The sequence below is a fragment of the Doryrhamphus excisus genome, chromosome 3 (genome assembly GCF_030265055.1).
Source record: "Doryrhamphus excisus isolate RoL2022-K1 chromosome 3, RoL_Dexc_1.0, whole genome shotgun sequence".
Lineage (NCBI taxonomy): Eukaryota > Metazoa > Chordata > Actinopteri > Syngnathiformes > Syngnathidae > Doryrhamphus > Doryrhamphus excisus.
Genome location: NC_080468.1, coordinates 165,001 through 192,500, shown reverse-complemented (window position 1 = coordinate 192,500; position 27,500 = coordinate 165,001). Strand labels below are relative to the sequence as shown.

General features: G+C 41.5%; 3 protein-coding genes across 7 annotated transcripts in view; all 3 read left to right on the top strand.

Moving 5' to 3' along the window:
• The window catches only part of LOC131126472 (phosphatidylinositol 3-kinase regulatory subunit gamma-like), a 38,394-nt gene extending 21,844 nt beyond the window's left edge, over positions 1-16,550 (top strand). For all 4 annotated transcript variants that reach the window (XM_058069054.1, XM_058069055.1, XM_058069056.1 and 1 more), the window contains 14 exons: positions 1,837-1,929; positions 3,726-3,794; positions 3,918-4,070; positions 4,146-4,356; positions 4,427-4,512; positions 4,711-4,813; positions 5,249-5,347; positions 5,449-5,629; positions 5,704-5,823; positions 7,353-7,495; positions 7,579-7,755; positions 8,983-9,054; positions 9,160-9,330; positions 10,569-16,550. In XM_058069054.1, coding sequence (XP_057925037.1) covers positions 1,837-1,929; positions 3,726-3,794; positions 3,918-4,070; positions 4,146-4,356; positions 4,427-4,512; positions 4,711-4,813; positions 5,249-5,347; positions 5,449-5,629; positions 5,704-5,823; positions 7,353-7,495; positions 7,579-7,755; positions 8,983-9,054; positions 9,160-9,330; positions 10,569-10,776 — 1,886 coding nt within the window. In that variant the 3' untranslated portion in view covers positions 10,777-16,550. The remainder of the gene's footprint in view (positions 1-1,836; positions 1,930-3,725; positions 3,795-3,917; positions 4,071-4,145; positions 4,357-4,426; positions 4,513-4,710; positions 4,814-5,248; positions 5,348-5,448; positions 5,630-5,703; positions 5,824-7,352; positions 7,496-7,578; positions 7,756-8,982; positions 9,055-9,159; positions 9,331-10,568) is intronic.
• A 505-nt stretch (positions 16,551-17,055) lies between these two features.
• Positions 17,056-22,359, top strand: LOC131126474 (gamma-interferon-inducible lysosomal thiol reductase-like). Its single transcript, XM_058069057.1, has 7 exons — positions 17,056-17,341; positions 17,905-18,093; positions 21,155-21,229; positions 21,401-21,487; positions 21,567-21,719; positions 21,832-21,900; positions 21,979-22,359. The coding sequence occupies exons 1-7, from the start codon at positions 17,219-17,221 to the stop codon at positions 22,042-22,044; spliced, it is 762 nt and encodes a 253-aa protein (XP_057925040.1). The 5' UTR covers positions 17,056-17,218; the 3' UTR covers positions 22,045-22,359.
• Positions 22,360-24,155: 1,796 nt separating this feature from the next.
• LOC131126471 (cAMP-specific 3',5'-cyclic phosphodiesterase 4D-like) overlaps positions 24,156-27,500 on the top strand; it is a 63,636-nt gene continuing 60,291 nt past the window's right edge. Inside the window, exons 1-2 of one of the 2 annotated variants that reach the window (XM_058069045.1) lie at positions 24,156-24,391; positions 27,285-27,500. The exon at positions 27,285-27,500 is cut by the window's right edge and continues 2 nt beyond it. In XM_058069045.1, the coding sequence (XP_057925028.1) occupies positions 24,350-24,391; positions 27,285-27,500 (258 nt within the window). In that variant the 5' untranslated portion in view covers positions 24,156-24,349. The remainder of the gene's footprint in view (positions 24,392-27,284) is intronic. The other variant, XM_058069048.1, reaches the window with a different exon arrangement.

The window sequence follows — 27,500 nt, the reverse complement described above, 5'->3', positions numbered from 1 at the left end:
GACTCGGATATATCGGAAATTCGCTCACAACGGACAGATAAAAAAGAACCAATTTTTCTGTAATGCATTTCCAATAAAAATTCATTGCATATATCGGATTTTTTATAACGGATTTCGCCTATTTCGGCCAAAATCTCCAGTCCCGTTCCAATGCATTTCCATTAAATTTCCCTCGCATATATCGGATGGCCGCATCGTGGCGCTCCGATTCGCCGAATCGTGACAGGCCGCTATACGACGTCATTTGCAGCGTTGCCTGCGCGTCCAGATACATTGGAAACATAGTCAAGGAAGTGCCTTTTTATAACGGATAAAATCCGATTTACACATATACCGGATATAAATTCGATATATGCGTAAAACATTTTCCGGTATACGCATATAACGGATTTCGCTTATATCGGACAAAATCAGTGGGAATAATTGAATCCGATATATCCGAGGTTTACTGTATTATTGTACAGAAAAGCTAAAACCACCATCTGTGGGGCGCTGTCTGTGTTGCCCTGAAAAAATATAATTTATCATATTGCATTTGCTGAAATCCCATTAGTGTTAGCTTTATTTTGATACCAAGATGCTGAGAAATACTCAATTCATTTGTCATTTTTGAGCAGGGACTTGTGGTTTAAGAAAGCTACTATGCAAATAAAGTTGAAAAATGATGTCCAGTAGTCTGTACACGAAGGCTGGAAAAAGTGAAGGTAACCAGGGCTCTACATTAAAAACCGAAATGACTTGCCCATGGGGAATCCTTAAGGTGAGAACTACTTGCCCGAACTTGCCCCATGTAAAATGAAAAGACTGCCATAATGATATGTAATTTTTTATGGCATCACATGAGAATCTCAAATAAAGATGAAATGAGAGTACTACCATACTACCTTACACATCATAGTCGTAGTAAGCAGTGATATTTATAAGTTGTGCACCACAATGAAACATTATTGAAGAGACACATTTGTGTACTAGTAAAGTGTTTTTAATCCAGAAAAAAAGCTCAATGGTCAAACAATAATTTGTGAAGCAAAGATGAGAAAAATCCACAGAGAAATTGAACCGCTAGATTTTGCAGCTTGTGCAAAATCAGCACTTGGTATTGGATCTAATGGGTGGTGTTTCATTGTGACCACTTCAAATTGTCACAGCAATGTGATTCACTCACCTGTGACATCATTTGATTTGCTGCCGCTAATAAAATACTTGTTTAGGAGGCACTGGTTCATCACTTTTTGCTGTTTCCTTCAGAATTAGACGACGTTGGCAGCGCCGCCATGACGGATGTTTTCGCAGTCAAACGATCGCTGATTGGTTGATCGCGAACAACGGGTGTGAGTAAAATGCGGACTGTGGATTACGGACTGCGGTCTAAATAAACGATTCTGATTGGTCCATTTCAAGATTTGCAAGGATTGGTTTGCAAATTACCACCGGAATTACGCAGTCCGTGTTTTACCAACACCCAACAAGAACCGCTTTAAAAAAAAACTCTTGGCAGTATGACATGCCAAAGTGCACTTGCCCGATGGGAATATCACTGATTGGATTTACTTGCCCGAATTTTGTTTTAACTTGCCCCGGGCCATCGGTACATCGTTATTGTCGAGCCCTGGTAACGCTTACTTAGACAGCTGTGCTTCTTGTGAAATGGCAGCTAAAATTACTCTTTATTTGCTGACCTTTGCATAGTCATGTATCCTTTAACATTGTATACTCTTTGCTCAGTATCTAAATGCTCCCAGTTCGCTGTGCTGCTGTCAATCTCGCAGCACCCCCGCGGCTCCCGGCAGGCTCTGCGGTCAAAGTGTAACACAGTGCTTTGTATTGTTGTTTCAGCTGCTTCAGTGCCGGACCTGAGTGAGCAGTTCACACCACCAGAAACGGCTCCCGCGGCCCTCGTCAGCCTCATCCAAGCCATAGAGCAGAGAGGTAGGTCCTATAAGGCCTTGTCGGCCAACGGAATCGTCTGTCGTCTGGCTCTCTGTCCGCCTCGCTGTCTTTCCATCTATGTGCGACTGTCTCCCTCACGCCATCTGCCTCTTGCCCTCATGCCAGCGTTTGCACAAGTGTGGACGTACAGACAAGCGGATCCAGTCAGGGAGGCATACATGCGTGGAATTGCATGTGTACAAGTGACATTGCCTCCTTTGTGGATTTGTTACATGTATCAAGAATCACAGGAAGGCCTTCTACATTAAAGTTTCGTGTGCTGAGACTGTAAAAACTGTACCACTTCCTGTCTCGCTTATTACACAGTGCACTCATTGTAGTCAACTGGTTTGCAGACAATAAAATGTATATTTAGACTTTATTTGCTATGCAGTGATACTGTACTTGTGTGCTATCAAATTGACAATAATTGCGGTCCAGTGGTTAGCGTGTAGACCTCACAACTAGGAGACTATGGTTCAATTCCACCCTCGGCCATCTCTGTGTGGAGTTTGCATGTTCTCCCCGTGCATGCGTGGGTTTTCTCCGGGTACTCCGGTTTCCTCCCACATTCCAAAAACATGCTAGGTTAATTGGCCACTCCAAATTGTCCATAGGTATGAATGTGAGTGTGAATGGTTGTTTGTCTATATGTGCCCTGTGATTGGCTGGCGACCAGTCCAGGGTGTACCCCGCCTCTCGCCCGAAGACAGCTGGGATAGGCTCCAGCACCCCCAGTGACTGAATGAATGAATAATACCTTGAACTATTTACAAATTTCGCATTTGGCCAAGTGGTTAGCATGTTAGCATGTTAGCCACACAGTCAGGAGCTGGCGAAGACTTGGGTTCGAATCTCTGTGGAGTTTGCTTGTACTCCGGCTTCCTCCCACATTCCAAAAACATGCTAGGTTAATTGACCACTCCAAATTGTCCATAGGTATGAATGTGAGTGTGAATGGTTGTTTGTCTATATGTGCCCTGTGATTGGCTGGCCACCAGTCCAGGGTGTACCCCGCCTCACGCCCGAAGACAGCTGGGATAGGCTCCAGCACCCCCGCGACCCTCGTGAGGAAAAAGCTGTAGAAAATGAATGAATGCTGCAATGACCCAGATATTCAAATGCACGCTACTCTGTTTTTTGTGTTGTCTTAAAATCCAATGCAGTTTTACAAACTAACCGTAAACAGACACATGCACCATCACGTTTGACTGTTAAACTGTATCATGCAACACTGCAAAGGCAGAAGACCAACGTTTGTTTTTGAGGCACCTGCCAAAAATGTCTTTCATGCGGGAAAAAATCTCAATATTGATATCCACCGGGGCGGCAAGAGGTCTGTCTCTGAATGTAAATAGTTTGACTTAGCAATGGTGCTGAAATGCATCCATGAATTGGATACACACACTCTGCTTGCACGTTGAGGTTTTCTCAACTAGCTGAGAGACTGGCTTGTCTCAAGAAATTGCCTTCCCGATGCAAACTGTCTAGACCCAATTTTCCTGGAGGATTTTATGCATTGGAAATGAGTAATGTTGTCATCCGTCTTTCACTTGTAGAAACAGGAGGGAAAACAACTCAAACTGGCACGTACCCGTATATGGAAAAGCTTACAAAACGTTTATCTAACAGGAGTTCTTTTCCTTGTATTGGAGACATCACCAAGTGGTAGATGACGGTGTAAAATGTCTAAAGGTTAAAATTTCAGATTTCTTGCTCCTGTCGCCACCTCAAGCAGTTGACTTCATAAGAGGTTATCTAAATAAACTGAATAATGCCTTTTCTGTGTTTCTCAGGTCTGGACTCTACAACTCTGTACAGGATGACTGCTAGTTCAGACAACCCAGTCCACAGCCTAAGTCCTGGTGAGTGAATTGTGTGCAGTAATCAGTATCTTTGTTCTTAACCTACTAGTACTTCTATGATACTTGCATAGAGCGCTACACATGTATGTAATTCCTAAGCTCATGCTTGACTCTTCTGCGCAGAGAGTGACATCAGTCAGACGGATGCGGCCATCCTGTCAGAGTGTGTCATGCACTACCTAAGAGACCTCCCTTCCCCTGTCATCCCTGCTTGTACATACGCTCAGCTCCAAACTGCTATCACACAGCAACGGCAGGTCCTACAGCAGTCCACAGGTAGGAAACACTGACCAATGAATGATGTAAAGTCTGGCTTAAAAGCACAGCTCAGCCTTTGAATCTCTCTTATAGATGGTGCCGTAGCTGGCAGCCATGATAGAGAGGTAAGCCAGGTCCTCGAGAGCGCCACCACCGTCCCTCTCCATCACCGTCTCACCCTGCAGTACCTCCTTGCACACCTGGCCAAGGTCGCACAGGCACAGGCCAGCAACAGCTTGGACATGCACACGCTGGGGAAGATCTTTGGACCGCTTTTGATGAGAACAGGTCTCTCTACTTCGGGGTAAGTCACACTGTAGAAGCGTGACTTCTTAACTAAGTATTGCTCTATTGTTAAGCAATGACTTTGACAGGTTGTCTTTGGATGAAGAGTTACCTGCTCTTGTAGTGGAAAGGCTTCTGGTAGAGAGAACTGCAGAACAAGACCTCACTCCGCCAGGTAACTCCATTTACTTACAATTCAGCAAATCATTCTTCACTTTTAGCATTTTCACTGTACATGATCGTGCTTTTCTCTCTTGGAATATGCATTGATTGCCAGTTTGTAACAAGCTTTAGCTGTGTAGCTTTAACAAGACTGTCTGCATGTACCCCATTAGTGCTGTAATGTTTTTTTGTTTTTTTTTTTATGTTGCAGTTCTTCCAGCAAAGCCAACAAAGTCAAAAATGGCACCATCAACCATGACGGACACAAGCACCCTTCTCAGCGATGCAGAATGGTACTGGGGAGAAATTTCCAGGTCAGCAGCACTTCTAAAAACAAAAGGGGTCATGATTATTTCTTGGAATTTGGATTTATTTGTTCGACTGAACATTGTATTGTTATTGTTATCATTATTGATAACTTGATTTTAGGTCCCCAAGGTGATATCATAAAATAAATAAATTCAGAACAGATCATTTCAACTTTGTCTTACAATAATACATCCAGTATAAGTCCAGTCCCGTGTGTGTTTTTATTGCTCTGCCTCTTGTGTTAAAAAGCCACATGGCGTGGGGGTAGAATGATATGCTCAGTCTTTGAGTGGAACAGGACAGTGATAGTAATCCGCCACTGAAACTGCTCTTTTGTTGGGAGACGATGCTCACTCGAATGCAGAAACTTTAATTTGATAGTGAGTGGTCTATCAAAGTTTATTGGTTTATGTTGTGATGGGAAATGTTTTTATTTCTAGGGAGGAGGTAAATGAGAAATTGAGAGACACCCCTGATGGTACCTTTCTAGTTCGAGATGCCTCAAGCAAACTGGAGGGAGAGTACACTCTTACGCTCAGGTGAAGAAAGTTGATTTAAGTTCCCCTAAATCGGAATTCAATTTGTTTTTGTATGACTGGTGTTAGCATTTACTCTCTCCAACGTTCTGTTCCCCCAACAGGAGAGGCGGGAACAACAAACTTATAAAGATCTACCACAGAGATGGCCGTTACGGCTTCTCAGAGCCGCTCACCTTCCTGTCTGTAGTTGAGCTGATCAACCATTACCGCCATGAGTCCTTGGCCCAGTACAATGCCAAGCTGGACACCAAACTTCTGTACCCGGTTTCAAAATACCAACAGGTTGGTGCAACACAGCATGTTCCCATGTGACGGCGTGTTTCTCAATGATCATGCGCTGTATCTGCGCCGTTCAGCTGGTGAAAGAGAACAGCATCGAGGAGGTTGGTGAACAGCTGAAGGTCTATCACGAGCAGTACCAGGAGAAGAGTCGCGAGTACGACGCCCTGTACGAGGAGTACACACGCACGTCACAGGTAGGGGTTCAATATGCATGCGCATAATATGGCAAGGAAGAAGAGGTGTCACATTATAATGTACTAAAAAATATCAAAACATGCAACTGCTAATACTTTACTAAATGTTTTAACACCCAAGATCAACAAATAATTGCATTACTGTATTATTCAGTGATATAGGAATAATAAAGCTAATGCCTTGCACCGGGTACTCCAGTTATTTGTCTAAAACTATGCATGCTAGGCTATTTTGGAGACCCTAAATTGTCAAATAGTATCAACTGTCCTTGACTTAAATAGAATTCTCTCCATGATCTCACAAAATCGAATTGTGAAGGTTCACAAACACACCCACCAACTAAGTGAAAAGAAAACAGGATGTTAGAAAAATAAATAGTCAACTTACAAAAAAATAAAGTGCCCAAGAAGAGATAGTAGGACTCAGACCATATAGTGCAGTCAGGCTATATTTATTTACTTTGAAACACTCTTTTACACACACACACTCACACACACTCAGACACACTCACACACACTCAACAGCAACATGCAGGTTTTATTCTGTCTTCTTTTACAAGCACAGCAGTTTCAGCACAAATGCTAATAAATTCCTAATAAATGATAATAATGACACTAATAAATTCACATGCGAGCCTTTACTGATATCACATTGAGCGCTCTGTTTGCTCGCTCACTTCAGCACTTGTCCCTGTTTACCAAGGTGACACAAAATAGTTCCCATGGTAACAAAAAAGCCCCCCAAAAAAGCTGTCTCGTGTCTGTGTCTGGCCGCAACTAACAGCTAGTAACTCAAGTTAGCTCAATTAAAACAAAAACCAAAAAAAAAACGCTTGTGTCTCAAATAAACCTGTTCTTTTAGACACTCGTATGTCAAGTTACCACTGTATAAATGGCAATAAATAAATAACTTGCGGTACTCCAGCACCATTTACAACTTCTTTTCTTTGTTCATTTCTGCTCCATATTCATTCACACTTGTGGCACAACATCAACTACAACACTGCTGCCTTTCTCCAAACTATGGTGTGGACCGAAATCATGCATTTAAAAAAAAAAACTGTGGCATTATTCACAATTTGCGTTAACTTATAACCATGTTAACCTTGACAGCCCTAGAAAAAAAAACAAGACAAAATATTGCAATGTACTAATTTAATTTCTACTACATTACACTCTTCTGCACTCTGTGTGTATTCTAGCGGCCCCACTTCCACCCACCGCGGCAAAGAGACTGTATGGCATTGTTCTTTGTGACAAACACACCAAGGTGCTGAAACCCATGCACACTTTCAACCGAGGCTGGAAGAATTATTGGGTTCATTTTCATTTGTGGTGTGATTAATTAATTAATTTCTTATCAACATCCTTATCATCCCAGGCCAGTCCGATTGACTGGCAACCGGTGCCGGGTGTACCGCGCCTCTCTCCCAAAGTCAACTGGGATCAGCTCGAGATCACCCGTGACCCTGAACAAGATAAACAGTAGAAAATAGATGAATGGACAATGATATTTTGTTTGACCACAGGAGCTGCAGATGAAACGCACAGCCATTGAGGCCTTCAACGAGACCATCAAAATATTTGAAGAGCAATGTGAGACTCAAGAGCGTTACAGCAAAGAGTCTTTGGAGCGATTCCAGCGTGAAGGCAATGAAAAGGAGATTCAGAAGTGAGTGTGTTTTACCATGATATTACTGATGGTTGAACGTGGTTTTATTGAAATACTGTATATATTTTTTCCACTCTGATCAGGATTCACAGCAACTCTGAACGTTTGAAGTCTCGTGTGAAGGAGATCCATGACAGCAAGCGAAAGCTGGAGCAGGACTTGAGACAGCAGGTCTCGGATAACAGAGAAATTGATAAGAAGATGAACAGCCTCAAGCCAGATCTCATGCAGCTCCGCAAGATCAGAGACCAATATTTAATGTAAGGGCGATCAATGCTATGTTTTCTGTACTGTAGTTCAGTGATTTTCAACCTTTTTTGAGCCACGGCACGTTTTTTACATTGTAAAAATCTTGTGGCACACCACTAATAAAAATGTTCCAAAATGTCACCACGACCTCACACGTGCATCAATAAGTCTATGGGAGGAACAAGGTAGGTGTTGCCACACGGACCAATATTACATTGCTCTGCCAGTCTTCACACCACAGACACTCCACAGTAGCCACGTTTTTACATCACCACTTTTTCTCTTTCCCAATGACCTTTCGGGAAACAATGGTATCCATGGAAAGGAATATTCCAATCTCTTGTCTACATGCGCCGTGAAAATCAAACAGAATAGTCAATAGGGCATGCCCAGTAAAACGTAAACATCAACATCACGTGATACCGGCTTCCCCAAGTTTTTCTTTCACTTGTTGGAATAACTCTGTATTGCCAGTTTTTTGTCTGTCCAGTCTTGAAATTTAGTTTGAATCCAAAACAAACTTTGCTTAGTCCAGTGCCGATTGCTGGCCTCCATTTTTAAAAGTGAAGAACGTCTGGATCTGCGTGTTACGTCATATCTGAGCATGCGCTGAAAGAACGCACCCGGGATCAATTTAAACAGGAAAAGATCAAATTCAATCTTGCTAATATTTTATAATTAAACTCAGGACATGTTTTATATAGATATATATTTTCTTTTTTAATAAAACTGCACTTGTGAATGGCGTATAGAAGGGTTTAGATTCTGTTCCACAGATGGCGGTAATGCATACGAAAGCTGCTTGCCAACCGCCAATAAACAACAGAAGAAGAAAAACACCCTGACAACTTTCCGTTTGAGCGGGTACAAGATACCTCAATCGGATTGGTTAAAGGAATATTCCATCCCTGTTCAATTCTTTCCGTTTGAGCAAATAAACCAAAGTGAATTGGAATATTTGGGTCCATGTATACTATTGACATAATGGCTATTGACATCATATTTGCAAATGATGATTGATAAATGTTAATTATAAAAAGTGATATTGGATAATTCCTCACGGCACACCTGACGGTTTCTCAAGGTACACTAGTGTGCCGCGGCACAGTGGTTGAAAATCACTGCTGTAGTTATTGCTTAATAGCTTACATACTGTTACATGCAACTCATTTAGTACGCTTGTTCACCATGTTCTGTGCTGTAGCTGCACTAAATGTGCGCTGTTCTTGTTTCATCAGATGGCTGACGCAGAAGGGTACAAGGCAGAAAAAGATTAACGAATGGCTCGGCATAAAAAACGATGCTGATGAGTAAGTGTAGCTCAAATACTTTTGCCGGGTACTGTAACACATTTGTTAATTGATCCACTGTAGACATACAAATGAGTGAAAATGTCCTACATGTGATGTTTCCAGCTCATACTCGCTGGAGGACGACGAGGGCTCGCCCCATCATGATGAGTGCACCTGGTATGTGGGTGACATCAAGCGCACCCAGGCTGAGGAAATGCTGAGGGGCAAATGTGATGGAACCTTCCTCATCCGTGAGAGCCAATCACAGAAAGGCTCATACGCCTGCTCCGTTGTGTAAGTATCTCATGCTTGTTTGAACACTGGAAAGGAAGGATCATCCTCCATTGTTCTGATATAGCCCTGTTTCCACCGCCCATTACAGTTGACTTTACAGCAGGGGTCTCAAACGCAATTTACTTGGGGGCCACTGGAGCTAGGGTCTGGGGACTGGGCCTCATCAGGTTTTCCAAAAAAAACAACAAAAACATTTATTAAAAACAGAAAAATATACAAACTTTTTCAGTGCTTTGGTTCCGATTTTCTACAATAAAAGCGCTGATAAAACATTCCACTGTTCTCAAATATCTTACTTTTTATTTTTCTGCACAAAATAAGATGAAAAATAAATAAACAAATAAAAAATAAAGAAAATCAATCAGTAATAAATAAATATAATAATAATAATAAAACGGCAAATAATAAAAACTTAAGAAACCACATATAGTTGGTGGGTAGACAAATAATTCTTTCCAGATTATAATGAACAAAGCATTATTAGAGCCCTGTAGACATGACAAAACACGACTATAGTCACATTTATACTCTTTTTATTTACAACATATTGCGCAACTGCAGGGTCTTGAGACACATGCTAACTCGCAAACTAGAGAGCTAGCGACCTAAACGGTAGCCTTCAAGTTATTTCCTTTAAACTTAAATAGCCAAAAACTTACCACTTCCTAAAAAGGCCTAAAAAGTAGACCCACTTGAAGCCTTGTTTTTGCCATGAAGCTCTGTCCATTACAATTATGAACACAATCGATGGCAAATGGCAGCCTTGAAAACAGACCAGGCTTGCAGAAATTACAATTTTGTTTTGTTTTGTTTCTCATATTACACCTTAAAAAGGTTTTATTAATATTTCAACTTTATGTTGCTAAAATAATTTTATTTTTATCTCATAATATTCCCATGTTATTCTCTTAAAATTACAACTTTTGCTCATTACAACTTTTTTCTGTTAATATTTTGACATTATTTTCCATTGTCGCTGTTTTTTTTTTATTATAGTTTTTACAATGTGCCGCAGACCAATAAAAAAACAGCTGGTGCCGCAAATGGTCGCCGGGCCGCCCTTTGGACATACCTGCTTTAGCTACTCATTGAGCTGAGTTAGGCTGAAGGCTAACAACATTTGTTGGAGGGATGTCATGCTTTGTACTGATGTACTACTGCTAGATATAACCCGACCTTGTTTTTCTGGTAGGACAATAATAATAATAATAATTCAATAATTATTTTCCTTTTTCCAGTGTGGATGGCGACGCCAAACACTGTGTCATCAACAAGACGACCACAGGTTACGGATTTGCAGAGCCATACAATCTCTACTCGTCCCTGAAAGATCTCGTGCTTCACTACAAAAATGTCTCCTTGATCCAACACAACGAGCAGCTGAATGTAAATCTCGCATACCCAGTCCTGGCCCGCTCTCAAAACCAGAACCAGCACCCCAGATGAATTCACCACCAGCAGTCAAGGCAGACAACCAGGGTGGGGCAATTTTCACTCAAATGCATTGGGCGCGAAAGAAGGGGGGCCGTTCATGTTTTTAAGTGGCGAGTCAAATCAACTTAACAAGCATGACTCTCTAGCTTGAGGCGGGGGGTTGGGGGGCGGGGTGGGGGGGGTATATTTTCCATCTGACCCCAGTGCAGCTAAAGAGCACTTCTTGCCAGCAGCATGGCTTCACAGTAAGCACATCAACTTTGTAACTCAGCAATGTACATACAGTTAGCATGACACAGCAAGTTCGGTTTGCCAGGCGGGACTGTACAGTGTCAGATACACAAACCCGGTGTGACAAATTTACAATAACACGTCTGGATTCCGAAGAAGAACATGTGTTCAAGGATAAGCACACATTAATAATATTTTTAGACATCCGGAAGAAGGCGGAGGGACATATGGTGGGATGATGGGACAATTTACAGGGGGCACTTTTTTTTTTTTTTTTTGCCTTAAACTCATAACTGTTTATAGACAAAGGCCCAAACTGTTATCCCCAGACTGCCTGCAAACTCTCCGTAGACAAAAGCCTGAGCTGTCATCCTATGAAAAGGACTTGCTTGGCTAAACCAGGCTGCTTGCTTCACACCTTAAGACGGCTGAGAACCCGTTGGACCAGGGTGGTGTTGTCACTGGAGCCTGGGGAAAGGGGAAAGTGGAGGGCTTGGGTACATTTTGTGGAGTGGATATTTGTTGGGGGGCGGGGGGTAGAAAAGACTAATTGAATTTGACGCTTGTGTAAGTACCGTAGTAATAGCTTTCAATGACCACAAGCCTGTGTCGCTAGTAGAGAGTGTTGGGAGAGGAGGAGGCTGTCACAATAGACAAAGTTACAGCTTTAAAAAATATACTTTTTTTGTTTTATTTCCACCTGCTTTGGCTCAGCAAGCCTCTGTTTGAACTGACGAGGTATTCGAGTCTAAAAATGCATGGTACGTATTTGGTATACGGTGAAATAGTTTTCAATCACAGATGGATATTGATTCATGCAGTTCTTCGCTATTCAGGTTTCCTTCTGACTGAAATTTCTCAAGGTTCCTGCATCCAGCTTCTTTTTTTTTGTCTCCTCCTTTTAGACTGTAGCACGTGTAGCCATTGACTTAACTGTTAGTGCTCCTTGTATGTGTCTGCTTCCTATACGCTAAAGGAACCTGCAGAGCATCGCTCTATGTGATTATTGTATCTACGGTACTGTATTTGCTTTGTCTCCTGTTAGATACACAGTTTCTGAGATCCTTGCAGATGTTTTTTTTTTGTTAAATAGTATATACTCACAATACTTCCCCTTCTTGCGCTTGACTGTTGGTTTTTATCACAAGTTTGACTCACAGAGCTGTAGAACATTTAATGTACAGAGAAAAGAGAAGCAGTAATATAACAGTATATTTTAGCCATACGTGCAGTTGGTGTATGTGAGTTTTTTTTTTTTCTTTTATGATTGTAGCTTAGATTCCGTTTCCTGCATCCAGCGACTGTGAGCCAAATGAAGGATCTTTCATGTAGCAAGAAAACCTTTTTTTTTTTTAATGGTTGGTTCTTCCTGTTTGGTTTCTGACTTGTTGTGCGTACACAGTGAAGCATGATATGCGTGATTGTACTATGCACACCAGAATAGTCCGAGGAGAAGAACTGCTTCTCTTTCACCTCTTCTCCTATATTCGTTTCAATTCAGGTTTCACTCTCAAAGCACAAAGTTTGCTTGTAAGTCAACTATAAATCTCAGTTGCCAAAAAAAAGTATATTTTTGTAGAGTGCTGAGGGGACGTAAGTCAATTAGTGTATGATGTCTTGACAGATGTAAGGAGTGTGATGACTTGATTTATTTTTGACAACGGAAGTCAATGTAAACAACACCAGCTTCAGCTATCAGGCAAATAGCTGAGCATCCTAATTCTTTACAAAGTCCTGCTACCTTTTTAGTTTAGTTGGACTGGGCCAACTTTCCCCAATGTTGATTTCAGCCATCTCTTAGCCAGGCTTATTCAGTCGTACTGTACTTTGCACATGTCTTTTGGTTGAACGAGAGGTGAGGTCAGCGCTTCTGCTCAGAGGGCTTTCAAAACAAAACAAAACAAAAAAAAAAGGTTGGAAGAGATAAAAAAAAAGTGCCTTTCGTCGATGATGAGCGCATCCTCTCCTCTTTGTTTGTTGTTGCCAGAGAGTCGGTGCCATCGCTGCCACATGCTGTGCCCATCATGCGTTCACCTTTTCTCAGCAAGAACCAGCGTGTGTGTGTGTCTGTGTGTGTGTGTGTGTGTTTATGTGAGTAAATCAGCATGTTTTAGGTTTAGTTGTGCCTCTTTGTTGTTACATGTGAATTGTTACTTTCTCAATCGGGGGCTGCACAGTAACTTGGTGCGCCCCCTCTTTGCACGCAAGCTCGCTTTTTTTCATTTGGATTTGGTCCAGATTTAACACTCAGACTACAATGTGAACCGCCAAGGCCCAGTGTAGTTGTTTGCGACACACGACGAGATAAGCTCTCCAGTTAACGCATGCAGCATTTATGACACGTTGGTTCCATGTGAACGACTACGTCACCTGCCATTGCTGACATCTGTCATCCAGTTTGTTGGACCAACACTTGACTGCACTTTTTTGTCTGTCCCACACACAAATAAGTAGAACCCTAAAAAGCCGTACAGTCCGGTGAAGCTCAGTTTCCTACAGTTGATTAGTTTGAAGCTCACAGTATTCAATGTACATTTTTTGCTGCTGTTCTTCTGCAGACACAAGCGTCACGATATTAGCTAATGTAATACTTTCCCAGCTGGCTTCTCATGCACTTTGATCCACACGCTAGTCGAATAGACTACAATTTCTTTACAATCCTTCATGAGGATCAGGATTGCTTCATGCAATACAGGTGAATCTCAGTAAATTAGAACATTATGCAAAAGGTATTTGATGTCACGAGTGGAATTCAGACGAAGAGACCAATTCATGTTTTCGCAATTTTGTTTGCTGTATAGTGTGAACCAGTAGCTGACAATACAGTGGAAACTCAGTTGTCAACATGAATCCATTCCAAAAGGTCAGATGAATACCCAAACTGAAAATGCATCAAAGAAATCATGTCAATCCAATGAATGCGTTCTAGTCCCAGAAATATTAACGCAACTAAAGGTACCTTTGGACTAATATGATGATGATAACAGCGATAGGAGTTTAATTATTTTTAGCTATAGCTATTCATGTAAACTATTTTTGTTAGCATCATTATATCGGTCCAAACTAAAGTACAAATTTGTAGCAAGTAATAAAACGGATCACTAACCTGAAGAAACAAGGGGGGGGTCTAATAATTTTTTCCACGATTGTATAATTATTGAAGGATTTCCTGTACGGAATCTGTCTGTAGTGTCCCAACTCTAAAAAAGAACTATCCATTTACAGAGACTGAGTCATAAGTGAGACCAGCCATCCATCTATTTTCTATGCCGCTTATCCTCACTAGGTTGGCTGATATGCTGGAGCCTATCCCAGTTGTCTTTGGACTGGTCGCTATCCAATGGCAGGGCACGTATAGACAAACAATCATTCACGGTCACATTCATACCATACATAGAGTCGCCAATTAAGCTAATACGATTGAAAACCGAGGTACCGCGGTACTGAAATAAAAGACTTCAAAGATATTGTAATTTGTTGAGATGCACCTGTAGATGCGAATGGTTGTTATTGGGTGGATCAGGAGAAAAAAAAACATGTCTGGAAAAAGAGTGTCAGTTTATTGCAGCTTGTTTCAGGGATGATCAGGTGACTTTGGATCTGCTTTCTTCGTTTTGTTTGTCAGCTTTTCTGTAGTCGCCTTCAGCTGCCATATTTGTGACAGATGTGTAAAGGCCCGAGGCAATGCAAAATGTTATTAACGTTAGTAGCAGACAGGCAAGACGCGGGCATATGGTCAGGTCTCATTCGCACTTAGCTTCCTTCCTGCTCGTGTATGTATTTACATATGCATTTGTGACCGGGTGTATCTTGAAAAGCGTTTTTTTCTACACAGCAAATGATCATTCAAAGAATGAAATATTTTTTCATCAGCTTTGGTACACTGTAAATGATCTTTCTTGAAAAAAGGCCTCATGCACCAAGCATATCTTTCACTGACTACGAGGAACATGCAATTTGGTGTCTGTAAAAGTTTGGCAAATAAACCAGAGAGACGTAATACAGAATAACTATTTTGAAATATATACTTATATCTATATTTTTGAATGATGTAATTATCATTTGGATTGTGCTTGAAACAAATCAGAAAGGAAGTGTCGGGGGGGCGGGGGGGGTATCTTCAGGCGGCTTTGAAATCAGGGCGAAACAGTTCATAAACGCACGCAATTTCACTAATCATTAAGCTTGGACATACTTTGTGGTTATCATCAATAGAATATGTTAAACTTGATAATATTGTGATGAAGCAAGCTCATGTACATGTGTTAATATTTACAGAGCCAAGGCTTTATGTTGGATGCAGTCTTGGCTGCTTTGCATTTATTACATACTAGAGAGATTTGCTTTATTTCTTCTTCAACGTGAGAATCTGTCATTGTCATTTGAAAGATTGTTGTTTTGGGGAGTAGACACAGTGTTAAAGGTGCACCACAAAACAAACACTTGTGGATACAAAGAAAAAAAATGGATAAAAGGTACAGATCCCAGTCACTCCTTTATGCAGATCTTTGCAAATGCAACAATGATGGCATTAGAAAGTGTTCTTTCATGGTGCCTGAGGATGTTTTTTTTTTGTTATTTTTTTATTTAGCTTTTTAAAAAAGCTGATTAGAATTGTTTGTCCAAGTGTTTTTGTTTGTTAAATGATAACTTTACAGAGCCTATACAGAAAAAAATAAGCTAGCTTGATTTTTTTTTCTCCGTACAGAAAAAAATACAAATGTTTACAATATGTAATTAACCAAACAGTAAATACCCATTTGACACTCAGTCTATCTCTCAAAGTGGCTGTGATTGAGTTGCAATTGTTTATTTCCTGTCATTTTAAACTTGAAAAAGACTTTCCCCTCTTCTTCTGTTACTGTTCCTCTGTTTTTATTTGTATTATCAGAGCAGTGCTCCCTCTTTTACATTTGTTTGTCCCAAACTGAGCCTTGTATGTTGCATATTTCTTCAATTGTGAGGTGGTTTCATTCTGATTGTCAGCAATCTCATGGAGTAACATGTCAGCATTTGCAGCAATTAAAAGTAAAAGCTCTTTCTTTTTCTTTTTTGGGCCTTTTTCCAGTTGTTTGTCTCTAAATTGAGTGTTCGTCATCCAGAATAGCATCTAACTGTATCAGAAGGCTCAGCTGCATCATCAGGAATCATAATAAAATGACATGAACGACAAAGCTACCCCACACCCATTGATTTCAGAGGGAGCACTGTTGATCCAGCCAGTATCAGCCTATTGGTTGTTTTTGTCTCACCACATATACACAAAAAATGTTTTGTCCTCGGGTGTTCCCCTTTCCTCCGTCCTGTTGGTCATTTTTCTAATTTCTTATTTTGTGTAAAACTTGCTTCACAGTTCAATTCACAAAGGTACTCTTTCATCTGTACGGTTCTCTCTAGCCAGATGCAAATGATTTTAAAAGACAATAAAATATATGGTATATAAAAATGGGCTGTTTTGTTGTCTGGTTTTATTTAAATGTCCAGCAGGGGGCGTTTATATTATTTGCTAAGCTGGCAATAATAATAACACATAACTACATCTAATTTTTGTACATGCATATAGTTTTAAAAACCCGTCCCACTTTGTTCGATGGTCCTTAAACGCACCAAGTTCTTCCACCTGCACAAATAGACCAGTAAACTGCATTTATACCGTTTTTCTTTCACCTCATATTTGGTCTCAAATGCAGATGCTATATGGGTATGCAGCTCAACCTCAGGTTTCCCCACACTTCAAACAGCAGCCACGTTTTATCATCTTCTCTTTGAAAAACAAATGTAAGGTTGCCTGTTGTAGTTTTACACAGTGCATAATAAATAAGATAAATTACATCGCTATATTAAAAGGTTGGGGACCGCTGCAGTCACATAAAAGGCACCTCAAGGGAGGGGCACTATCACAAACATTATAAACAAACTTATGTTTAAAGACAAAACTGAGCAAATATGTGCCACACTGTTGACACGCTCCGCTGTATGTACCGTACGGCGACGCCATTTTTATATATTTTTTAAAACCTTGGCGACAAGTGACGCATTTTACGTCATCTCACCGAGAGCCAATCAAAGAAGGCCTGCTACATAAACAAGGAAATGGTCTTTGGGCTCTATTTTAAAGTTGTCACGACTGCGTGTGCGGGTGTTTGCCGGTGTTGTGTGGCTGTATACTTGAATAAGTGGTTGTGTGGCTGTATACTTGAATAAGTGCAGACTAGTTTCAAAGATGAAGGTGGCTCTGCTGCTTACGTTGACCTTTAGCAGTAGCTTGATGTCCACAGTGTCGTCTTCATGCTCCCACCCTCCTTCACAGTGGTGCTCGTCTCCAGATTTGGCAGTCCAGTGCGGGGTGAGGATCATTAAGAGTTTTTTTTTATAGCTTTTCAAAAAGTGAATAGGGAAAAAAACGTAATTTCAAAGTTTTTTTCACAACAGAGAAACATTAAAATACAACAAATTACTTTTAGCCAACCTGAAAGTTGTTTATTTCAATACATTCGATCAGCAAGATTTCAATGTGATTGAATGACAAGTTATATGTAGTACTCTGGTCACCAGGTGTCAGTAATTTTACACTGATGAGACATGACAGATTACATTGCCTTCACACTGCATGGAGTCAGCCATGGCATCTCTGACATCACATCAAATTAAGTGTGGAAGTGGTAATTTTTAAGTCTTAATTTTACCATGAATACATTCTAGGCTAACTAGTTAGCTGGGCAGTGTGCTACGTTTAAAGCCGTCTCTTGTGTCCTCTACAGTGATTCTGTACTTGCCTGCACCTTACAGTTGAGGAAGGTGTTGTAAACCAAACCTACCTCACTATCCCCACTCATTCCGATATTGCCGTGTCACAGCCACACGATGCAGACGAACACACCATAAAGTACACTCGTGTGTTTTTTGCAGGTTTTGGAACAGTGCCTCCACGCCAACTCAACCAGGTTGCGTCAGACAGCGGAACCTGTCCAGTTGGATGTTTACTATGAGAGCCTGTGTCCCGACTGCATATTTTATATCACACAGGTGCTCTACCCCACATGGGTGTTGCTGCAGGATATCCTATCTGTCAATCTTGTCCCCTTTGGGAATGCTCAGGTAATACAAAACGATGGTGTACAGTACACTCTAGTGTTGTTGGATGTTGATGTAGTTGATGATTATTACGCATGCCTGGTCTTCTTGGCCATATTGCTTGACATGCGTTCCCACAATGCTCACTTCTAAGTTGGTAATTGTTTTCATTTGTTTGATTAGACAATGAAAAAATTATGAGTCAGCTATGCAAATTGAATGCTCTGCAATTTCTGTATTCTCAATTCAATTCCACCTATACCATGGTGTGAAAAAGTGATGTCTTATCTTATTGCATGTTTGTCACATTGATTGTTTCAGATCATCAAACTAATTTAAATGAGTCAATAACAACACAACTGAACACTAACTGCATTTCATAGATAAAATTAGATGAAACATTTTATTAAGGGAGAAAAAAAATCCAAACCCACGTGGCCCTGTGTGAAAAAGGAATTGCCCCATGCTGTTAAAACAACTGCAGTTTATCATAGAGTTCAAGTTCTCCAGCCAAACCCAGGCCTGATTACTGGAAATTCAGGAACAAATGAGAAAGAAAGTAACTGAGCTCTGTCAGTCCGCTATATGTTATACAGAAAATGTTATAAAGCCATTTCCAAAGCTTTGGGACTCCAGCAAACCACAGTGAAAGCTATTATCTGCAAATGACGAAAACATGACAACGGCAATGAACCTTCCAGAGAGTGGCTGACCAACCAAAGTGACCCCAAGAGCACAGTCACAACTCATTCAAGCCATCACTAAAGACCCCACAAGAACATCCAAAGAACTGCAGGCCTCACTTGCGTCAGTTAAGGTCAGTGTTCATGACTCCGCCATAAGAAAGAGACTGGCCAAAAATGGTCTGCAAGAAATGGCAAGTTCCAAGATGTAAACCACTGCTGAACAAAAAGAACATTAAGGCTCATCTCAATTTTGCCAGAAACGTTGAAGATCCCCAAGACCTTTGGGAAAATACTGTGGTCCCATTACATCTGGCATGAAAGTAACACAGCATTTCAGAAAAACAACATCATACTAACAGTAAAATACGGTGGAGGTAGTGTGATGGTCTGGGGCTGCTTTGCTGCTCCTGAAGGAGAATGACCTGCCTTCTGTTGGTGACCTCAAACTGAAACCAAGTTGGGTTCTGCAGCAGGACAATGATCCAAAACACACCAGCAAGTCCACCTCTGAATGGCTGAAGTAAAACCAAATGAAGACTTTGGAGTGGCCTAGTCAAAGTCTGACCTGACCTGAATCCTATTGGGATGCTGTGGCATGACCTTAAAAAGGCTCAAAACCCTCCAATGTGGCTGAATGACAACAATTCGGCAAAGATGAGTGGGCCAAAATTCCTCCACAGTGATGTAAGAGACTCATTGCAAGTTATCACAAATACTTGATTGCAGTTGTTACTGCTAAGGGTGGTCCAAGCAGTTATTATCTCTCTTAATAATAAGAAGAAGAAAGACAAAATAAAGACTTTGGAGTGGAGTTGAGATGCTGTGGCATGACCTTTTAAAAAGGTCGCTTCATAGTGGAAAAGCCTCCAATGTGGCTGAATGACAACAATTCTGCAAAGATGAATACGCCAAAATTCCTCCACAGTGATGTAAGAGATGGCAAGTTATCACAAATACTTGATTGCAGTTGTTGCTGCTAAGGGTGGCCCAACCAGTTATTAGCTTTAGGGGGCAATCACTTTTTCACACAGGGCCATGTAGGTTTGGATGTCTTTTCTCCCTTAATAATAAAAACTGTCATTTAAAAACTCAATTTAGTGTTCACTGTCATAAAAGAAGTGGGTGGCTTGATACATACCATTTTTATATCATTAATTCAATTAGTTATCGTCATTAAATTGTGATATTTTTGACAGCACTATTTACAAGTTTTGTTTAGCAATGTGTTTTATCCAAGAGTATAAAATGTATTTTGTGTTTCTGTTACAGTTTTTCTCGATTGTTTAAACACATTTTGTGAAAGGGTGCCTCATATTCTCAGAACTCTACACACAAAATCCAAAAATCACTCACACATTTCTGAAAACCCCTCAATTCTCCTGCAAAATGAAACTTTACATCCAAAACAGTCTTCATTCTTCTCAAAATGGTGTTTTGTCTCCAAATGAGGCACACAAACCAGGATATGAAGATATAACATTTATATGAACCAGTTGAACACTGATGTGCTCAGTGGAAAACACTGGGATTACATCATATTCATCATGACTCGGGCCTTTTCGTGTTCAGTGTGACACTTCTTGCAAAATATTTTAGAATGACTCAGAACACAAAATTACACAGAAATATACGTATATTTTTATTTTTACAGAAAAACAATGTACGAAGTGTTCATCACAACCAACACAAAGTTCCACATACAGTGGTCTGCATCTAAATGTATACAGCGTCAGTTCAAGAAATAATAATAAAGAAAAAATGAATCAATAACAAAGCAAAAGACTATGCTGCATCACGTCTTCTGTTCGGGTCAGGCCACAGCACCTCATCTACATCCCATGCAAGGTTTTCTCTGGCCAAGCAGCGGGGGAAATATGGCCTAGCATGGCCAATCCAGCCATGGAAAGCATCCGCTGGAATGTCTCCACATGCATCTTCCATAGCTTGGAGAAGGGGATTGTGTGTTTGTGGATTTGTGACCCTTTGCCCAGCCTCCCTCATTGTTAGACCGCTAATTGTAAAAATGTGTGCCAGGTGTTTACCCATGTGATGAGTCAGTGTGAATAATAGGAATATTCATTTGACTCTTTTGAGTGGCATTGTGTTCTTTGTGAAAACAAGAAGTTTACTTCGTGAAAATTGTGCCAAAACTCAGAGAATTGTGTGTCGTGTTTTGAAAAAAGTGTGTTGTAGATCTGCAGTGTGAGTGTAAAGCAGGAATTGTGCTTATAGATTAGCGGACTTGGTTCATGGAGTTGGTGCATTGGTTACATGTTGTGGTCATCGGGTCTCAGGCATCACAAATTGTGTGGAAACAATCGAGAAAAAATGTAATGAAATGCAATACGGGGAAAACATGTGATGACTGAGTAATCATCACATAAATTTGTGATTACTAGGAGAAACCTGATGGCGGCAAGTACATATTTAAGTGCCAGCATGGAGAACAGGAGTGCCTTGGTAACATGATTCAGGTAACATTCAGAAACACAAACTGCTGACTTATCATGACTCTAAACATGAACTGCTGTGTCATCCCCCTTGTATTTGTATTCCTTTATTCCAATCTTCTCATGTGTGTAGTCGTTCTCACAATATTGACATAGTAGGACGAGAGTCCTGAAGCCATTCTGTTCTGTTGTCAGGCGTGTTTACTGAACATGAGCGACAATGCCTTCCTCGTCACCTTCTGTATGGAGGCCTCCACCGATGTTATCGCTGCTGCAAAGAGCGTGAGGAAAACTTACCGGTTTTCAGTTTTTTTTTTTCTTCTGTAACTTGTATTTACTTTGATTTCGTTGTCGTGGTCAGTGTGTTCAACTCTACAACCCCCAGTTGAGCTGGCGGCGCCTCATGAGCTGTGTGAATGGAGCCCAGGGAAACCAGCTCATGCATCAGAACGCCTTGAAGACCCAAGCCCTGGTTCCTCCGCACCAGTTTGTACCCTGGGTCACCATCAACGGGGTGAATCATTTTAATAGAAAAACAAAAATGACTTACAGTACAGTACAGTACACCAAACATCAGAATCCTACTCAACTCTGAAGTCTTATTTTGGGTTTTTATGAATTTCTAGGAGCATACGGATGAGCTGCAGACAAACGCCACAACTTCTCTCCTTCCTTTAGCCTGTAGCTTGTACAAGGTAAAAAGTCATACATTGTCTCTAGACCTTTGTCGGACCAGAACCTGACCTTTGAACTCCTGATTGTGCTTTTTGCAGGGTGTCAAGCCGGACGTCTGCGTAGGTGGCAACCAGAGACACTACAAGATATCCCACCATCACTAAAGAAGCATACAGTACATGGCCAAATGCTGGTCCAGCTCAAGGTGTTGTGGCCACTGGATATTATTAAATTGTTATAATCTTACTTTTTATTTATCATTTTCCACATATTGATGGCCATTTGCACCTTAGATAATATAAAAACAATTACCTGCAAAATATGTCTTGACTAAAACTCTGGGGGGGGACACGGCGGTCTAGTGGTTAGCACACAGACCTCACGGCTAGGAGACCAGGGTTCAATTCCACCCTCGGCCATCTCTGTGTGGAGTTCTCCCCGTGCATGCGTGGGTTTTCTCCGGGTACTCCGGTTTCCTCCCACATTCCAAAAACATGCTAGGTTAATTGGCCACTCCAAATTGTCCATAGGTATGAATGTGAGTGTGAATGGTTGTTTGTCTACATATATGTGCCCTGTGCTTGGCTGGCCACCAGTCCAGGGTGTACCCCGCCTCTCGCCCCAAGACAGCTGGGATAGGCTCCAGCACGCCCCGCAACCCTTGTGAGGAAAAAGCGGTAGAAAATGAATGAAGGAATAAAACTCTGGGTTTGCTTTGAAAGGCATTTTCACTTGGTAATTTACCTCTGTTGCCAGTAGATGGCGCCACAACTCATTCACAGCTTCAGCCACTGAAAAGATAAAACCGACTTGATAAAAAATCGAATATAATAAGGTTAAAAAGCTGAAGTGAAACACGTATTACACATTGAGTCAATCAGAAATGTCGGGCTCCTGTAAAGTCTGTTCATTTCGATGCCTTTAGTACTTGCTTGGACCTCCTTTTGCATGACTTGCTGCATCAATGTGGCGTGGCGGAATTGAGCCTGTGTAGTAACACCATGGCCATGCAAGCAGCTTTTATGGTACCTTTTGGCAGAGTGTGGGCAGCTGGAAGGTCTTGCTGGAAAATTAAATCAGCATCTCCATAAAACTTATCAGCAGTGGGAACCATGAAGTGCTCTAAAGTTTCCTGGTATGATTGTGGACTTGGGAAAAAAAAAAAACAGTGGACCAACACCAGCAGATGCCATTGCGACCTAAATCATCATGGCCTGGACTTCAAGCAACACGGATTCTGTGCCTCTACAGACTCCGGGTCCACGATTTCATCTGAATAGAAGACTTTGGACAACTGAGCAAGAATTCAGTTCAGGTAAGATGCTTCTGATGTTCTCTGTTTCATGGGGGGGCTTGACACAAGGAATGCAATATTTGCCGCCAGAAATGTTTCGAATCGGTCTGTGTAGTGGTGAGCCTTTTCCTTACATGCTTGATAAGGACACACTTGGACACATGTCAAGTCAGTGGTCTTCCCCTACTGACCCAGACTGGGAGATCCATTTCAAAGCAAGTGTTTTGAGTACGGCTGATTAGAATGTGGCACCATGACTCCACTATATTGACCACAATATTCTAATTTTGGGCTTTCATTATCGGAAAGCCATTATCATCCAACCTTTCAAGAAATAAAGAGTAATGAATCTACAGTACTATGTAGCCATATCAGTTTTTGTAAGATTTGGTTTTCAATTTTCACACAATATTGCGCTGAACAAACTAGTCTGTTTACTCTGTGCTGTATCATTCCATAGAACGGGGTGCCCGAAACAAAACACCTGAAGCATTGGTAACTCACTGACCATGCATTTTTATCGAGAGACCGCTACAGTAAGTAACCCGCCATGGGGCCAAAGAAAGTTTTGAGTGTCAGTGTCAGGTTGATGAAGGTGAGAAACACTATTGAATTCAGGAAATAAGCGGTTTTCTGTATCTGAGTTTCGCTTTCTGAAAGGTGCGACATATAAATACTGAATTTTGAGATGTACCTGTACTCGTGGAATTTTACACATTTCTACCAACACAAACTGAAGTCAAATTTGTGCCATTTTCTTATGCCCTGTGTTAATTTTTAAAATAAAACAATACATCACTATGATGCAGAATACAACTACAGGCATTTAAAGCTAAAGCTAGTACAAATGTGTTGAAGTTGCATGGATGACTTTAGGGAGTACATTGTGGCTCAACCAGAAGTTCTGGATGCATGACGTCCTTTGATTGTCCAGTCAGATAGACGCACACTAATAACAGAGCTGTCATGCATGCATGCTGCTTTTTAGCAAACAAGCAAGAGTAGAAAAGTACATACACTGACATTTAGCTGCCGCTCGCCGGACTTTTACAGCTGAGGAGTATACGTAGACGTGCAGGAATAGTTGTTGGACGATGTGACAGCTGGACTAAATCACGGTGGCCTTCATGTGTTTCCTCATAGTTTCCATCACCATCCCGGTTGCCTGATGCAGTATGAAGAGAAATAACTCCTCAAAGTGTTTCAATGTCACTGAGGTAAGAAGGATGTCATTTTTGATGAAAGCTACAATTTATGGAAAGGTGGATTATCCGAGCATGGACTTGTTTCTGTTCTCTCCACCCCCATTATGACGTGGACTGAATAATGGCTTTTGCTAAATCTACTTTTCTACCAATTATCGTGTTAGACGTGAGATGTTAACAATTGAAGGCTTGTCACAGTTGAGCAGTATCACAAAGGTACAACTGGGGGATGTTATGCAGTATAAGTTGGAGAGGCTGGAAATACTACCCTTCCAAAACGTTTGGACACACCCGTACAATATCACTATCAAATGTTTTGTTCATTCAAAAAAAATACAGGAGCGGCACGGCGGTCTAGTGGCTACCATGCAGACCTCACAGCTAGGAGACCAGGGTTCAATTCCACCCTCGGCCATCTCTGTGTGGAGTTTGCATGTTCTCCCCGTGCATGCGTGGGTTTTCTCCGGGTACTCCGGTTTCCTCCCACATTCCAAAAACATGCTAGGTTAATTGGCCACTCCAAATTGTCCATAGGTATGAATGTGAGTGTGAATGGTTGTTTGTCTATATGTGCCCTGTGATTGGCTGGCCACCAGTCCAGGGTGTACCCCGCCTCTCGCCCGATGACAGCTGGGATAGGCTCCAGCGACCCTCGTGAGGAAAAAGCGGTAGAAAATGAATGCTAACTTTCAAATGTGCTGCAAACGACAATCCATGCATCTGCTGCTTTTCCGAGAGGTCGGGCAGGGAGGCCCAGACTTCCATTTGGGAGACATAGTCTCTCCAATGTGTCCTGGGTCTTCCCCGAGGCCTTCTACAGGTCGGACATGCCCAGGGAGGCATCCTAATCAGATGCCCAAGCCACCTCATCTGGCTCCTCCCACTGTGGAGGGGTAGTGGTTCCACTCCGACACTCTCCCGTTCTTTGTGTATTGTTTGTGTTTTAGTAATGCAAGCTTGTGCCAGTTACATCTTTGTGTCAATCGTGAATTGTAACCCCAGAATTTCAAATACTGCACACATGGCGTAGGTGTAGCGGTATTTACAGAAGTACTACGAATAAACCGTATGTACTTAGCATAATGCTGTTGTGAGGGAGCTGCCAACCCTCCCTCACTGATCAGGTGTATGCCCCACCTCCACACTGTCATGTTTCTATTTGTGTATATAGTTGGCTTTTGTTATTTACATATATTCTGGTTAGTACTTATATTTGTTTGCTATTTAAGTTGTTTAATTGCCACTTTAGTTAGTTTGTTTTTCATTTAGAAGTCATTGGTTTTGTTTTAATTTCTCATCAGTTTCTCCTTTTTTTTTTTGAGGTGATTGGTCGGTACACAAACATGGAGGCGCGCCCATGTGAGTGCAGGCCAGAGGCTGATCACCTTAATTGGACTCTCCCAAGTGTCACCTGGAGGAGGGGGGGATTAACTGGGAGGTAGTTGGGTAATCTAAGTCAGTGATTTTCAACCACTGTGCCGCGGCACACTAGTGTACCTTGAGAAACCGTCAGGTGTGCCGTGAGGAATTATCCAATATCACTTTTTATAATTAACATTTATTAATCATCATTTGCAAATATGATGTCAATAGCCATTATGTCAATAGTATACATGGACCCAAATATTCCAATTCACTTTGGTTTATTTGCTCAAACGGAAAGAATTGAACAGGGATGGAATATTCCTTTAACCAATCCGATTGAGGTATCTTGTACCCGCTCAAACGGAAAGTTGTCAGGGTGTTTTTCTTCTTCTGTTGTTTATTGGCGGTTGGCAAGCAGCTTTCGTATGCATTACCGCCATCTGTGAAACAGAATCTAAACCCTTCTATACGCCATTCACAAGTGCAGTTTTATTAAAAAAGAAAATATATATCCATATAAAACATGTCCTGAGTTTAATTATAAAATATTAGCAAGATTGAATTTGATCTTTTCCTGTTTAAATTGATCCCGGGTGCGTTCTTTCAGCGCATGCTCAGATATGACGTAACACGCAGATCCAGACGTTCTTCACTTTTAAAAATGGAGGCCAGCAATCGGCACTGGACTAAGCAAAGTTTGTTTTGGATTCAAACTAAATTTCAAGACTGGACAGACGAAAAACTGGCAATACAGAGTTATTCCAACAAGTGAAAGAAAAACTTGGGGAAGCCGGTATCACGTGATGTTGATGTTTACGTTTTACTGGGCATGCCCTATTGACTATTCTGTTTGATTTTCACGGCGCATGTAGTAGACAAGAGATTGGAATATTCCTTTCCATGGATACCATTGTTTCCCGAAAGGTCATTGGGAAAGAGAAAAAGTGGTGATGTAAAAACGTGGCTACTGTGGAGTGTCTGTGGTGTAAAGACTGGCAGAGCAATGTAATATTGGTCCGTGTGGCAACACCTACCTTGTTCCTCCCATAGACTTATTGATGCACGTGTGAGGTCGTGGTGACATTTTGGAACATTTTTGGTTAGTGGTGTGCCACAAGATTTTTACAATGTAAAAAAAGGTTGAAAATCACTGATCTAAGTTATGTGTAATTGAGTGCTTAAATGTATACAGGAAGTGAAACTTCATTGTGGGACTCTTGAAAGACTTTTATAATATAAAAGAAGGGTGTTATAAATGTAACTAGGGTACCTTTTAGACTATTGCCTCACCCTCTCATTGGGAACTATGGTTGGCCCTTCACCGGTAAAAGGGGGCTGGGTAAATTGTTTGTAGAGGCCTGTTGTGTGTGCTGGGGGGAAATGCTGTTGCACAGTCTGGCAAAATAAACTTGAAGCGCTCTCAAGCCCATGTCTGGTGTGCGTTTCAGCTGCTATGGCTATCCCGGGCTAGTATAAGAGGCCATTTTTTCCAACTGAAAATCTTACAGCCATGTGCCGCTATGGCCTGTCTGTCTTTCAGCGACAGTGGGAGTCGTCAGGGCAGGACTCCAACACCGAGCTTCCTCAGGAGTCCTATGTCAGATATGCTGTCAAGAGGCTCTTCTCGGGCACCCTCCACCTGCCCAGACTGTCCTGCAGACCGTCCATGCTGGACAGATCCAGTGATGCTCTGTCTGATTCCGGTAGCCAGTCTCCTGGAACCCTTTGGACATTGACCAGTTGCATCTCCAAAGCC